At 39.1% G+C, this 16386-nt stretch overlaps 1 protein-coding gene across 7 annotated transcripts in view; it reads left to right on the top strand.

Moving 5' to 3' along the window:
- LOC122541222 (protein disulfide-isomerase A6-like) overlaps positions 1 to 16386 on the top strand; it is an 82159-nt gene that overhangs the window by 35147 nt on the left and 30626 nt on the right. For all 7 annotated transcript variants that reach the window (XR_006309544.1, XM_043677856.1, XM_043677869.1 and 4 more), the window contains exons 2-7: positions 2475 to 2613; positions 2712 to 2769; positions 2870 to 2996; positions 3120 to 3226; positions 10946 to 11070; positions 13558 to 13672. Coding sequence is in view for 6 of the 7 variants with exons in the window: in XM_043677856.1 (XP_043533791.1) it covers positions 2475 to 2613; positions 2712 to 2769; positions 2870 to 2996; positions 3120 to 3226; positions 10946 to 11070; positions 13558 to 13672 (671 nt within the window). In the remaining variant the exon portion in view is untranslated. The remainder of the gene's footprint in view (positions 1 to 2474; positions 2614 to 2711; positions 2770 to 2869; positions 2997 to 3119; positions 3227 to 10945; positions 11071 to 13557; positions 13673 to 16386) is intronic.

Below are 16386 nucleotides of genomic sequence, written 5' to 3' on the forward strand. Positions count from 1 at the left end.
AAGCTGTTCCAAAAAACCATCCTGTAAGCATTCCAAGAATTCCCTTTCTTTGGATCCACTGGCAACATTATTTACCCAGTCCACCTGCATATTGAAGTCTCCCATGATCACTGTGACCTTGCCTTTCTGACATGCCTTCTCTATTTCCTGGTACATGTTGCGCCCCTGGTCCTGACCAATGTTAGGAGGTCTGTACATAACTCCCACTATAGTTTTTTTGCCTTTGTGGTTCCTCAATTCCACTCACACAGCCTCCACATCATCCGATGATATGTCATTCAGCACCATAGATTTAATTTTGTTCTTAACTAACAAGGCAACCCCGCCCCCTCTGCCCACCTCCCTGTCTTTTCGATAAGTTGAAAATCCTTGGATGTTTAACTGCCAGTCCTGACCCCCCCGTAACCACGTCTCTGTGATGCCTACCACATCATAATCATTCACGATGATCTGTGCCATTAGTTCGTCTGCTTTGTTATGAATGCTACGAGCATTCAGGTAAAGTGCCTTAATGTTAACTTTCTTATCAATAGAGATATTGGAAGTCATAAGATGTCCTAAGTTATCCTTCCTTTTTGCTGCATTCCCATAAAACAGTACAGCACAGTACAGGCCCTTCAGCCCTCCATATTGTATTGCCCTTTTATCCTACTCTAAGATCAGACTAACCTACATACCCTTCATTGTACCATCTTGCATGTGCCAATCCAAGAGTTGCTTAAATGTCCTTAATGTATCTGACTCTACTACGACTGCTGGCAGTGCATTCCACTCACCCACCACTCTCTGTATAAAGAACCTACCTCTGACATTTCCTCTCAACCTTCCTCCAGTTACCTTAAAATTATGCCCCCTCGTGATAGAAATTTCTGCCATGGGAAAAAGTCTGGCTACATACTCTATCTATGCCTCTCGACATCTTTTACACCTCTGTCATGTCACCTCTCATCCTTCTTCACTCCAGTGAGAAAAGCCGTAGCTCCCTTCTTCATAAGACATGCCCTCCAGTCCAGGCAGCATCCTGGTATATCTCCTCTGCACCCTCTTTGAAGCTTCCACATCTTTCCTATAATGAGGCAACCAGAACTGAATACAATATTCCAAGTGTGGTTGAAGCAGCATAAACTTGCAGCTCTTAAACTCAATCCCCCTGCGAATGAAAGCCAACACACCATACGCCTTCTTAAGAACCCTATCAACTTGAGTGGCAACTTTGAGGGATCTATACACATAGGCCCCAAGATCCCACTGTTCCTCCACACTGTCAAAAATCCTGCCTTTAACCCTGTATTCTGTATTCAAATTCGACCTTCCAAAATTTATCGGTTTACATTTTTCCAGGTTAAACTTCATCTGCCACTTCTCAGCCCAGCTCTGCATCTGTCAATGTCCTGTTGCAACCTACAACAGCCCTCCACACTATCCACCACTTCACCAACCTTCGTGTCATCGGCATATTTACTAACCCATACTTCCACTTCCTCATCCAAGTCATTTATAAAAATCACAAAGAGCAGAGGTCCCAGAACTGATCCTTGCGGAACCCCACTGGTCATCAAGCTCCACGCTGAATACCTTCCACCAACTGCCACCCTTTGTCTTCTACGGGCCAACTAATTCTGAATCCAGGTGGCCATATTTCCCTGTATCCAATACCTCCTCACTTTCTGAATGAGCCTACCATGGGGAACCTTATCAAAGGTTTGCCTTGCTGAAATCCATCCTACACTACATTCGCTGCTCTACCCTCATCAACTTGTTTTGTCACATCCTCAAAGAATTCAATAAGGTTTGTGAGGCATGACCTGCCCCTTACAAAGCCATGCTGACTATCTCTATTCAAACTATGGTTTTCCAAGTAATCATAAATCCTGTCTCTCAGAATCCTCTCCAATACTTTGCCCACCACTGACATAAGACTGGCTGGTCTGTAATTCCCGGGGTTATCCCTATTCCATTCCTTGAACAAAGGAATAACGTTTGCTATCCTCCAATCATCTAACACTATTCTCGTGGACAGTGAGGTTTCAAAGATCATTGCCAATGGCAATCTTTTCCCTCGCTCCTGTAGTAACCTAGGGTATGTCCCGTCTAACCCAGGGGATTTATTTTTCAAAAATGTTAGCACATCCTCCTTCCGAACATCAACCTGTTCTAGCATTTCAGTTTGTTTCATGTTGTCCTCAGAAACATCAAGATCCCTCTCAGTAGTGAATACTGAAGCAAAGTATTCATTAAAGACCTCCCCAATTTCCTCCACCTCTTGGCGCCAGTTCCCTCCACTATCCCTGATCGGCCCTACCTTCACTCTGGCCATCCTCTTGATCCTCACATAAGTGTAGAATGCCTTAGGGTTTTCCTTAATCCTACCTGCTAAAGCTTGAAATTTTCCACTCCAAGGTGACTACAAAGATAAAGTATAAAAGTAAGTACAAATTCTGAATATTAAAATTCTTGATGTTTTATCATTTCAGGTACTATAGCCTGCACATGCCTTTTGACTGTAAGTGCATTCTACTCATCAAGTAATGTGATAAAATTAACTTCAATAAATTTCAATTCTCAAGTTATTCAGAGTGACAAACTTTGGCTAGTAAAATTCTACGTTCATTGGTAAGTAAGTTGTTTCTGAGTTTGCCTTGTACTTTGTAACTGTTATTGTAAATGTTTAAGTATTTTATTTAGTAGCTGCTACTTTCCTTATGTTGCAGGTGTGAACATTGTGAGCAGTTTGTTTCAGAATGGAATAATGTAGCTACTGTTTTAAAGGTAACATAACGAGGTCTCTTAAGTATACAATTTTTCTTCCTTTTACCTAATTTGTAATGTCGACTGACATTTTCAAAAAAATGTTTCTTTTTATGAACAGGGTATTGTTAAAGTTGGTGCAATAGATGTGACTAAATATGCATCAATAGGACATCAGTATGAAATAGAGGAATTTCCCACTATCAAATTCTTTGGGCCTAATAAGAACAAGCCAGAAAAATATTATGGTATACAATATTCTTTATTAATAATGATTGATATTTTGACACGTTAATTATCAGAAGATGTTTTGCAGACTTGTTTTAATGCAGCTCACTTTAAAATGCCTAATATAGAATTTAATTACTCAGGAGGAAGGTCAAGTACAGCCATTACTAATGGAATCCTTAATTCAATACGATTCATAGTAAAGGAGAGACTAAATAAACAAGACAATCTATGTGGATCCGGAGGCCAGGTGAAAAATACTATTTTAAAATTTATGCATTATCATTTTAAAATTTTATCTTTATGTATAATTTTCTTAGAATTTGCTTTCAAAAAATTATCTTCTATACTGATGCTGAATGTGCTCTTGAATATTACAGTTAAATATTTTTTGGTGAAGAAAATGTAAGTGTGAAAAGATAGGTAGGAATAATTGAGATGTCACATATTTTTTAGAAAGTAAGTGTCTAAGTCAGAAGAGGAGCAAAGGAGCCGAGCAGTAAAAGTAAGAGAATTGATGGGTCATAAAAAAGCAAAGCACTTGGTTTAATTTCTGGACGCATATAATTTTCAGATATATAAGTTAAATTGAACATTAAAAGAACCTTGGCTAGGTCACACTTAGAATGCAATGCAGAGTTCTTGGGTTGGATTTTTGCTGAGTCAAGTTGACTCAGGAGCCCTTTTAAAAATGGAATTCAATACCCAACTTTGGATTTCTGACTCTTTTCCTGGGCTTTCTGATTTTTGGTAATTCCTTTTAAAGGTATAGTCTGGTTCAGGTAGAGAGCCCACATCCAGCACTCCTGACCTGGCAGGCTTTCGTGGCAATAGGCATGTTTACTCCTTCACAATTACTTTGAGTTGGCCCAGGTGTTGAAAAGATTTTCTTTCACAGCACTTCAGAAATGTTGTGAGCCATGGTCTGCATGAGGAAACCTTCTGTAAGGTAACTTCAAAAAGTCTTCCTTGTGCCCCCATGTCAAGGTATGCACCTGCAAACAATTCTATGTTGCATAATGCCCCCATGTTAAGCTATGCTCCTCATCCCATCCCAATGCGTACTATGATGAGCTATGACATTTCCATAGGCAAAAGTGAGGACTGCAGATGCTGGAAACCAGAGTTTAGATTAGAGTGGTGCTGGAAAAGCACAGCAGGTCAGGCAGTATCCGATGAGCAGGAAAATCGACGTTTCGGGCAAAAGCCTGAAACATTCATCAGGAATATTCCTGATGAAGGACTTTTGCCCAAAACGTCAATTTTCCTGCTCCTCGGATGACAGCCAAAGCTGTCAATCAGACAGAAGCACAAAGTGTTTCAGCACTTTGGTGGACACAAGAGTTCTCAGTCTAGAATGCATATTGAGGCTTGGAGTGAAATAAAGAAGAATGTGAATGAGAGTTGAAGGAACACAAACATTACCATTTGGATCCATTAGCCAGTTACTTTGCAGTATACTCCATGACAAGCTATATGTTAGATAGCGTAGGGAAATTAAGTCAATGAAGTCCATAGACAACGCTGTGCCTCATCAAATTTGCCAAGTCAAATAGTCCTTTACTGATTGATCCTAGTCATCCTTAATAACATCTGGGGAGGGTTCCCAAATTGAAAGAACTGTCCAATAGCCAAATCTAGCAACAGCCATAGTCAAGCAACATAGTCATTCTTGCAGATTCCTATCTTATAGACAGTGTCCAAGCACCACACCACTTTCCATCAGCATGCCCTGTCTCAGCAGCAGAACTTTGGAAGAGTTTCCAGGACAATGGTGTGTAGTCAAGATGTAATTGGACTGGGAGTTCTCAATGGACTCTGGACCCTATGAACCCTAATACATGAAATCAAACATGGCAAGAAAACCTCTTCTGGATTAGCATGTACCCTGGAGCTGGTTAACCGGACATCACCCGCCCCCTCCCCCCCACCATCCCCCCAACCTCCAGAACAACCTGGATGAAATCTACTTACATCACTCATACCAATCTTGCTGTTGCAAGTGCATCTATCCTTGACAATATCAAAAGGATTGATCACCTCTCAATTCTTGTGGAGATTAAGTCTCATATTCACACTGAAGATCCCCTCCATGTTGTGTGGCACTACCAACATAGTAAATTGAACAGATTTCAGTCAGTTCTAACAACTCAAAACTGGTCATCCATGAATTGCTATGGATCATCAGGAGTAGCAAAACTAAATTCAGTCACAAACTGTGACCTCACGGCCCAGCACATCTCCACTATACCATCACCATCAACTCAGGAGATTAATAAAAAGTGCAGGAGGGAATAGTAGGACCAGTACCAGGCATATCTAAAAATTAGACATTAACCTCAAGCTACAAAACAGGACTACTTGCATCTCAAACAGGAGAAGTAGCAGGCAATAGTCAGGGCTAAGCAACCAACCATTGGATTAGTGCTATGCCCTGTAGTCCTGCTGCATTTATTCATGAATAGTGATGGACAGTTAAACAATAAGGCAAAGCACCTCCAGGAATATACCCATCCTTCAATGATGGGGGAGCCAAGCATATAAGTACAAAAGCCAGGTATTTGCATCCATCTTAGGTCAGAAGTGCTAAAGAAACTTGATACTGCAAAGGGTATGGCCCCTGACAACATTCCAGTAATAGTGCTGAACACTTGTGCTCCAGAATTAGCTATGACCTTACCAAGCTGTTCCAGTGTAACTACAATAATGACATCTACATGACTACCTGAAAATTGCTAGGACAAAGTGAGGACTGCCTGAATTTTCGTACCTGAAAATTGCCCAATATGTCCTATACATAACGAAACAAGATAAATCCAACTCGACAGTTACCATCTTATCAGTCTACTATCAATCATCAGCCAAGTCTTGAAAGGGGTTGTTAACAATGCTATCAAGTAGCATTTGCAAATGAATAACCTGCTCAGTGATGCCAGGGCATGTCCTTATAACATTACAGCATAGATTAAAAGATTGATTGATTGATTTATTGTTGTCACATATATCGAGGTATAGTGAAAAGTGTTGTTTTTTGTGCTATACAGGCAGATCGTACCTACAAAGTGCATCAGGATAGCAGAGGAGCGTTCACAATACAGTGTTATAGCCATAGGGAAGGTGTAGATAGAGAAGTGAGAATTAACATTTGAGAGTTTCATTCAAAAGTCTGATAATGGAGGAAGAAGCTGTTCCTGAATCTATTTATCTGTTTATTCAAAATTTTATATCTTCTGCCCAATGGAAGAGGGTGGAAGAGAGTATAACCGGGGTGGGTCTTTGATTATGTTCGTTGCTATCCTGAGGCTGTGGTAAGTATAGATAGAGTCAATGGATGGAAGGCTAGTTTGCATGATGGACTACATTGTGTTCACAACTTTCTGTACTTTCATGCAGACTTGGGTAGAGCAGTTGTCATACCATGCTGTGATGCATTCCATGGCACATCCATAAAAATTGGGTAAGAGTCCTTGTGGACATGCCAAATTTCCTTAGCCTCCTGAGGAAGTAGAGACATTGTTGTGCTTTCTTGACTATCTTATCGAATGTGGCTTGACAGTCTCAACTATCTCTACCTCAGTACCATTGATGCACTCAAGGGAGTGCCCTCCACTCCACTTCCTGAAGTCAGTGACCAGTTCCTTTGTTGGCTTTATACCATTGCCACTAGGCACTCAATCTCTTTCCTGTACTCTGTCTCATCATTGTTTGAGATCCGACCTACAAAGGTGGTGTTGTCAGCAAATTTGTAAATGGAGTTGGGGCAGATTTTGACCATACAGTCATGACTGTATAAGGAGTATAATAGGGGCTGTATATGCAGCCTTGCAGGGCACAGTTGTTGAGAATTCTGGTGGAGAAAGTGTTGTTACCTATTCTTAGTGAATGCAGTCTGTGAGTCAGAAAGTCGAAGGTCCAATTATAGAGGGAGGAGCCGTGACCTAGGTTTCAGAGTTGAGCAATGTGTTTGTTTGGAATTAAGATGTTGAAGGCAGAACTGTAGTCAATATGTAGGAGTCTTAAATAGGTATCTTTGTTAACCGGATGTTCCAGGGATGAATGGAGAGCCTGGAAGTTGGTGTCTGCTGTGGACCTCTATTGTGCCAGTAGGCAAATTGCAAAGGGTCAATGCTAGAATTGATGTGTGCCATGACTGACCTTTTGAGGCACTTCATAATTATGTAGGTCAGAGTCACTGGACAAAGATGGACAAATGCAAGAGTAAGTGTTCTTGACATCAAAGTCACATTTGAGCGAATATCTCATTAAAGAACCCCAGCAAAAGTATAGTCATGGGAATCAGGGAATGCTGGTTAGAGTTTTACATAACACAAAATACAGTTTTGTTGTTGCAAGTCAATCATCTCAGCCCTGGGACTTCTCTGCAGGAGTTCGTCAGGAAATGTCCTAGTCCAACCATCTTCAGTACTTTCATTAGTTACCTTCCTTCTGTTATAAGATCAGACGGGATGATATTCGCTGATGATTGCACAATGCTCAGCACCATTCAGAAATCAGATTCTGAAGCGGTCTGTGTTGTAGTGTAGCAAGACATGAACAACATCTGTTCTTAGGCTAATAGCTGGCATATAAGTGCCACTTGCAACATAGGTGCCAGGCAGAACCATCTCCAACAAGCGAAATTCTAAGCATTGCATTGATATTCAACGGCATTATCATTACTGCCCCACTAACAATATCATGGTGGTTATCATTAATCAGACATTGAACTAGACCAGTCATGTACGTACTGTGACTAAAGCAGATCAGGGACTAGGAATTCTGTTGCAAGTAATCCAACTTCTGTCTCTCCATTGCCCATCCACACTAGTACAGAAGAGGATTTTCAGCCCACTGACTCTGCACTGACAAAAACTACACTAAATTTACTCTCATCCTACTTTCCGACACTTGGCCCATAGCCTTGAATATTATGATATTTCCAGGGCTAATTCAAATACTTTTTAAAGGGTGTGAGGTTTCCTGCTTCAATTACCCTCCCAGATAGTGCATTCCGAATTGCCACTATTCTCTGTGTGAAAAATATTTTTATTCCTGTCTAAACCTCTTGTCATTCACCTTAAAATTACCCCCCCCCCTCCGTTATTGACACTTCCACTGAAGGTAATGGCAGCTTTTTGTCCATACCCCTCATAATCTTATACAGAAGTCTGGAGTATGATACACTTGCTCAGTTGGGTACACTCCAACAACACTCTAGAAACTCACCAATATTTAAGACAAAGCAGGCACCCTATGCACCACTGTCAACATTCACTTCTTCTACCAACAGTGCAAAGTGGCAGTAGTGTGTACTGCGCTACAGTAACTCGCCAAAGCTCCTTGAACAGCACCTTCCAAACCTCTGCCACATGGAAGAACAAGGGCAGCAGATGCATGGGAATGCTATCATCTGCAAGTTCCCTCTATTTCACACATCATCTTCACTTTGAACTATACTGCTGTCCCTTCAATGTCATTTGGTCACAATGCTAGAACTCACTTCCTAGCAGCACTATGAGTTTCCCTATCCCTCTCTCACAGCAGCACTTCTAAAAGGCAGCTCACTATTACCTTTTCCAGGTCAGTAATTGTTGGTGATGTGGAATCGTGTTCGAATAACGACTGAAGTCTGTGAGTGGCAAAAATAGCCTCTTCATTCAACAACAGTAGCACAAGCTCAAGGCAGCAATAGAATCCTGAAATACAGTAGCCTCTTTATACACAGTTCTTACATCTATTAAAATTCCATCACTATGGTATTACATTATTTTAACTATAGCATGCAAAGGTTTGAGGAACTTTTGTCCTAGGGAGTCATGAGATGGCTTAAAATTCTGTTAAATGGTGGCTGTTACTTCTGATGGGATTAAGAGTGTCTGTCCGGTCTGCTTGCATAATTAAGCGGTGTTAGTCCTTTTGTCTTCTAAGTTAGTAAATGTTAGTAAAAATACTAGGCCTATATGCTCGAAATAAGTTAGAAATTATACCTGTACTTAATAAAAGAAAAAAGGATATTAAACTGATTATTGCAGCTAGGTTGTGAGATTTATTTACTATATGCTGGTGTGAGTTTCATTCATTCATGCAATTTCATATAAGCACTATTTTGACAGTTTCTTGAAGGTATAGCAGCCCAATTAAAAGGTATTTAATAAGTACATACTAATTGGGAAAACTGTGTGGTCCCCTGTAACCTATTCAGGTCTGGGAAACGGTTGGTAAGGGCTGATTAATATAATCTTACATGGAGACATAATGGCAGGGATGGTATTATTCTGAATATGTTACACTTATTCTGAGGTAACCACTACTTTTTGCGAGGGCTGATAAGGTTTGAAGGTGTGAAAAGTAGTAATGTGTTGTTTTAATTTGGTCTATCTTGTAATAGTAAAATATACTACAGAACTGCGGTTTTATGAATGAATCAAACTGTTATAGTAGGAAGGTATGAATGAATGAAACAAAAACGCGGTGTTCGCTTGTGAGTGGTTTAATAAAGGAGTTATGAATGGGTAAATACAAAGTGTTTGTGAGTGGGCAAGTGAAGAAACCTGTTATACCATGTCTCATAGTGTATAAATTCTGGCTGAACCAATGACAATTTCATCTCAGTGAAGGAGTAAAAAAGCTTTTCTAATTTGAGTATTGTTTTAGTTCCAAACCAAAAGCACACATTCCTTGCAACTAATTATCCCTAGTACATGTACAAGGGAACGCTGCCAAACTTCTAGCACATCTAAATTTATTAACCTCCCAAACCAACCAAAGAGCCAAAATTGCCAAACTACCAACCAATATTCCTGCTGTCTGTACACTTCAAGATGATAGAATGTACATTCTTGTAATGGACCAAGGCAGATGTGGAAGACATCTTAAAAATGGACCAAGTAGGCTTTTAACAAGGTGAAAGCTCATCTGATCAAGTACTCATATTAACACTTAAATTAACAATGGTCCTCAAAGGAATCTTAAAAACAGGAAACTATACTTGAATTTCCTGCAACGTATAACACTATTTGGTACTCGACCAATTCATCAGTGCTTTGAGTCCTTCTTTCTGGGTTGCTGACTATTGAACTGGCTGCTCTGGCACAGACAGTTCAGGGTTCATATGGAAGTCAAGACTCGCACCTGGCAGAAAACAATGGATACAACTACCCCACTGTTAACCCTGTTCAGCCTATACACTAGGTGAACTATCCCAACCTCCTTCCAGAGATTAATCAGTGCAGATTGCATTTGCTGTGGCATACAGATACAGATTTTAGCTCGATACATTCAAGAGAAAGCCCATTTGATTGGCATCTCATCTACAAGCATTCACTTCCTCCACTGCCAAAGTACAGTTGTGGTAGTGTATACCATATACAAGAATCCGTACAGAAATTCACCACGGCTTCTGAGACTTCACTTTACAATTCCTCAGGCATCCAGCAGGACAAGGAAAGCAGATACCTGGGAATACCACTACTTTAAAGTTCCCTTCCAAGTCACTCCTCATCTTTACTTGGAACTATATTGCTGCTCCTTAGTGTTATTGGGTTAAGATTCTGGAACACCCATCCTAATAGCATTGTGGGTACACTTGAACCACTGCAGTCCATTTGATGTAAAAATGCAGATCAGCAACCTGTTCTCAAGGGTATTAGGAAGAGGCAATAAATGCTAGTCAAGCCAGCAAAGTCTCCTCAATGAATAAAAACAAATCCTCTCAATATAGTTGCGGTGCACCAGTGATTCATATATTATTGAGGATTGTCTGCTGACTAAACTTGAAGATGTGCTTAAAGAACTCCAGCTTGTCACTGACAAGACTAATGCTTCACTCTGTGACTATTCACATGGTAAATACACAAATAGCCCCTGATATTTTAACCAGATTTTAGAAATTAAAACTAAAATATCAGATGCCAATCTATTGTTAGCTCTTCTCAATATATCAGCAAGATTTGTCTATTCTTTGATACAGTGTAGACGAATAAACAATCAACATGCATTTGACTTGAATGATAGCAACTTTGATAATCAAGTGATGGGAGGTGATGAATTATGGATCGTAGAGTTCTATGCACCTTGGTGTGAACATTGTTTAAGGTGGGTAACACAATAGACTTCAGTTTTTTTTCTTACATAATTTCTGAAGCTCCTTTAAAATGAACATGCCGAGAAGTTAAAAAGATCACATTACTTTTCAAGTTATGTTACTACATGTATAGATTTGCATTGCTGTTTACCATTTTGTGCAGATGATTAATGTCACATAATAATTACTGAACCAAATCCTTATTCTTGAACTGTTGGATCTCAGAATAGTTAACTAAATGAGAAGTGGTTAGTCAAAGTAACCTTGTGAACATTTGAGATTTAGAGCACATCTTTGCTGAGTTTCAGTGACCCAAAAACCTTTTAAAAATTTTGACCAGGACCCAAGTCTGGGATTCTTGACTCCATTCTCAGGCTTTCTGATTGTCAGAAGTAGCTTTTTTAAAGGTGCAGTTGTTTCAGGTACACCCAGCACTCCTGGCCTGGATGGCTCCATTACACAGATAAACACAACCTGCTCTTCTGCAGGTGTCATGGTGTCAGAGCAGGTCTTTAAAGAGTCATGGTTCAGAGAAACCAGAGATGTTCAAAACACCCTCTTCATCCTACTATAGGGCATTAGAGGTGTCATTCATCCACATATTTTGAAGTTTTCATGCCTGAAAGCAACAAGATTCTTAACCATGTGTAAATAAACATTATGAACCTGACAACAGAGATTGGCAAGCCAAACCTGTAAATGTATCACAGGATGCAAATGTTTCAGCCCTCTAATTGATTACTCTGTCAAGAATAAATAATGAGGCTTTTCAGAGGAATTAGACATCTATTATTCACTTGAAATGTCTTGAATTTTCTGAAGTCATCCCACCTATCTCAAGGACAAAAATCCAGCCTGTAAATTAGAGACAAAAACAGAAATTGCTGAAAAGCTCAAAATTCTGAGGAAGGGTCACTGGATCCAAAACATTAACTCTGATTTCTCTTAACAGATGCTGCTGGACCTGCTGAGCGTTTCCAGCAATCTCTGTGTTTGTTTCTGATTTACAGCATCCAGAATTCTTTCAGTTTTTATTTAGCCCAGAAATTACTTGTGTAGGGTACACATTTTATGTAATCTGTGGTAGGATGGGCCAATTTTCCTTTTCTTATTTCATGCTTTATTGGAAAGGATAAGAAAACATGTGGCAAAGGTAAAGAAAATCTACACATGTTCATTTAAATGTTCCCCTTTCTATCAATTGGCATTTAATTTTATTTAAGTTTTCAAGGAAATGCATTATGACATACAGTTATTGTAAAGTCGTAAGGAAGTGGTAAGGAAACTGTTTGCTCTATTTTGTTGTAATACAGTTGAAACTAAATTTTCTTTCCAAGTAATTGGATTTTTAATAAATGTTCTAATTGCATTGAGATTTTCAATAGGGATGTAGATGTTTGTAGACCACCTATAGAAGTATAGAAGTTGATCATTTAGCCCAGTGATTCTCTGAAACAACCATCAACTGTTCATCTTCTTGATTTGCTGTTTCCCCAAACCTTTTAAAACTTCACCTTCTGGTTTTTTCTCACTAGATTCCTTTCTACTTTCTTTTTTACTTTTCTCCTGAAAATCCATATTTTTCTGAACTTTCTCCTAATATCCTCTTTGAGTCGATGTACATCTTTTCTTTATACATCTGAAAGAACTTTAAGGATGTTTACCTACATAAAAATAATTGAAGTTATTATTGCTCATATTTAAATTTTGTTACCAATGAAAATTGTAAATCTAGTATTTGAAATTGTTGTGTTCACCGAGAGTGAAGGTAATTAAAGACATCCATTACAAATAATTCACATTGCATTATTTACATTTAATTTTTTTTATTCCAGTTGCAGGATGAACAAGTCTTTGCCTGCTGGTAGAAAATATTCCAGGATTTCAATGTTTTAAAATAAAACTTTGATATACTTAGAAGTGTATTGAACTTCTTATTGGGATTAATGCTTTGCTTACTCTATAGTAATGAAGTATTTTATAGTTAATATCTTGAGCAATATTTTAGGTAGATTTGAGTTTTCAAGATATCATAGTACAACCCAAAGTACATTAAGCTCCATTAACTTGGGATTAATGCTGTTGTATGACTTAATGTAGAATATTGGAAAAAAGCCCAATGCTAATTTAAACTGGGACCACTGTAGTCAGTTAGAAAATAACTTAGAAGTAAAAGCTGCTTATTCTTTGACAATCCTATGTTGGTAAACTCAGCAACACGACAAAAAAGGCCACCTCCAACAGTTCTTACATATTTGGGCAGATCATATGAGTTAAAGGAACATTATAACAAATGCATTTGAAAGAAAATATTTAGGACACACTTAAGTAGCAGTGCACTTAAGATAAGTTTTATTTCCTATTAAAATGTTTATAATCTAATCTTAAAATATTAGTCTGTTCGATCTTATGAATGTTATTTTTGTTACAGCATTTATTCATCCAGTATTTCTATAATTCACCATTGCAGAGCACTGATTAATCTTTTCTTTTTACAGTCTAGAACCTGAATGGGCTAATGCAATTATTGAACTGACAAGACGGACTAAGGGAAAGGTCCATCTTGCAGCTGTAGATACTTCAGTAAATGGAATATTAGCCAGTCGATATGGGGTGAGCATATGCTTGGAACTTTAACTGTTTAAATCACATGTTGTACCTGTGTTAGTTGTTGTTAAATTAATACAGAGCTAATTCTGTTGCTTTGTTTTTTTCCATATTTATGAATTTTATGCTTTAAAAAGAAATAATTTATTGCTTCATCAACTTCTTGTAGTAACACATTTTCTTATCCGGTAGCTTCTATCTAAAGATGTTTCTCTTAACATGTCACATAATTTGCTTAGTGATAATTTATTTTTGATAAGTACTTCTTAACTCCCCAACCAAGGAATATTTCCACGGGTAACTTCATAAATGTATTCATACACCGGATTCTATTCTTTATAGGCCAAAAGAAAATGTCCACATGTAGTCCTTTGCTCAGTGAAGAGCTTGCAATATGGACAGTTAATTTTGCTGCATCCCAATGGTAATTGCTGACCAATTAGAGTTGACTTGCCGTGTTTTAATTCAAACAGTTAACTTAAGAAAGTTAAAAGTTCCTCCTATGTTTCCATGTCAGCTGTAGTTCAACCAATCAGTAGCCTCTTATCATGATACTAAAAAAATGTTCTTTCCTTTCTAAAGTTGGTTTTCTTACGTTTCAGTCTTGAGTGCAAGATGAAAAATTTCGACTTCACTTTAATTTTAACAATATTTAATAGATCATATAAAAGATTGCAGAAATTTGATTTGAAAATTCCTTTTTCAGTGCTAACTTTCAACTGTTGCATTTTGCCAAAGTGTTGTTCATGGCTGGGCATTGGTCTTAACTGGAGTTAGATTCTCAGAAAGAGACATACTTTTCAGTTAGATGTGATGGTTTAAAAGAATTGCTGAGAAAGCAATCATTTTCAGCTGCCTTCCTTGCACAAATGGGATATTCAACAAGCACGTGCTGACCATGTTCCCAAACCAAACTAGTCCCACTTGCCAGCATTTGGCCCATTTCCCTCCAAATCTTTCATATTCCTGTACAATCGAAATGTCTTTTAAAAGTTGTAACTGTACCTACATCCACAACTTCCTTTGGCAGTTCATTCCACTAATGAACCATTCTGTGTGTTAAATTGGCGGTTTCATTGGTCATACCTATCAAGATTGCTCAGGTATGGGCACAGGAATAATGCAACATAAGAAATACACGCAAGGAAATAAAGGTGGAGATATGTTTGGTAGATCTGGTTGACAACAGGATTGGTATAATAAAACAGAGCTATGAACCCTAGAAATATCAGGTGCTACAAATGTCAATATGTCATTATGCAGTAAATTGCCCAAAACAAAGGAGGCAACATGTGATGTGGAAAATTCAAAAGCGGAAAGTGATATTCATCAGTCTGAGAGAATTGTACTGGTCACAAGAAGAGTAATCCGAAAATGAGTGTTCTAACCAAATTTGTTTAATTATGTTGGGTGGGACAGTAGTTAAGAACCAACAGTTTCTGGAACAATTGTTGAAATATTATTTAGATTCACTCAGTAGTAAGGTTTGAAGTAAGGATGTAGAAGTTCCATTGCCTTCAAGTTTGGGAATGATAGTATATTGAGGTTGCTGAAAGGAGTGGTGATTCCTTGCAGAATAGCATGCAAAAGTGTTTCATGCAGAGGTCTCAGATAATTCTGTAAACCTTACTGCATCGTATAAGTCTGTCAGAGATAAACTTTACTCCTGGGAATTTTGTATACTATAAAAGCAAAGGCTAGAAAGAGTGGAAAGATTTGAGTAAAGAGTTGGAGTGTGGTATGAAGATTGTAATTCTCTAATATGGAGTAAAACTATGAGATCCATTCATCTAGTTTAGTCAGGATTGATTTCAGATTTTGAACAATTAGTAGAAAGTCATGAGGTACTTTGTGTAGCGCATATTCATTTATTTGATACAGTTATATAGATAAGGGCTGGTTGATGATAAAATAAATAAAACCAATGTAGAAGATAGGACCGTTGTACTCAAAAGTTGGTACTAGGGTAATGTACAAAAGGGGCACACGTATGCGCCCCAGCAATGCCTGTCTCTTTGTTGGTTACGTAGAACAGTCGATCTTCCGTAATTACACCGGCACCACTCCCCACCTCTTCCACCGCTACATTGATGACTGCATTGGCGCCACCTCGTGCTCCCGCGAGGAGGTTGAGCAATTCATCAACTTCACCAACACATTCCACCCTGATCTTAAATTTACCTGGACCATCTCTGACACCTCCCTCCCCTTCCTGGACCTCTCCAACTCCATTAATGACGACCGACTTGACCTGACATTTTTTACAAACCCACCGACTCCCACAGCTACCTGGATTACACCTCTTGCAAAAATGCCATCCCGTATTCCTAATTCCTCCACCTCCGCCGTATCTGGGGGCTAGTGTAGGTTAGGTGGGCTTGGATCGGCGCAACTTCGAGGGCCGAAGGGCCTGTACTGCGCTGTATTCTTCTATGTTCTATGTTCTGTGTTCTATCTGCTCCCAGGAGGATCAGCTCCACCACAGTACACACCAGATGGCCTCCTTCTTTAGAGACTGCAATTTCCCTTCCCACGTGGTTAAAGATGTCCTCCAATACATCTCATCCACATCCCGCACCTCTGCCCTCAGACCCCACCCCTCCAACCGTAACAAGGACAGAACGCCCCTGGTGCTCACCTTCCACCCTACCAACCTTCGCATAAACCAAATCATCCGCCGATATTTCCGCCACCTCCAAAAAGACCCCACCACCAGGGAT

Source organism: Chiloscyllium plagiosum, chromosome 3 (assembly GCF_004010195.1).
Source record: "Chiloscyllium plagiosum isolate BGI_BamShark_2017 chromosome 3, ASM401019v2, whole genome shotgun sequence".
Taxonomy (NCBI): Eukaryota; Metazoa; Chordata; class Chondrichthyes; order Orectolobiformes; family Hemiscylliidae; genus Chiloscyllium; species Chiloscyllium plagiosum.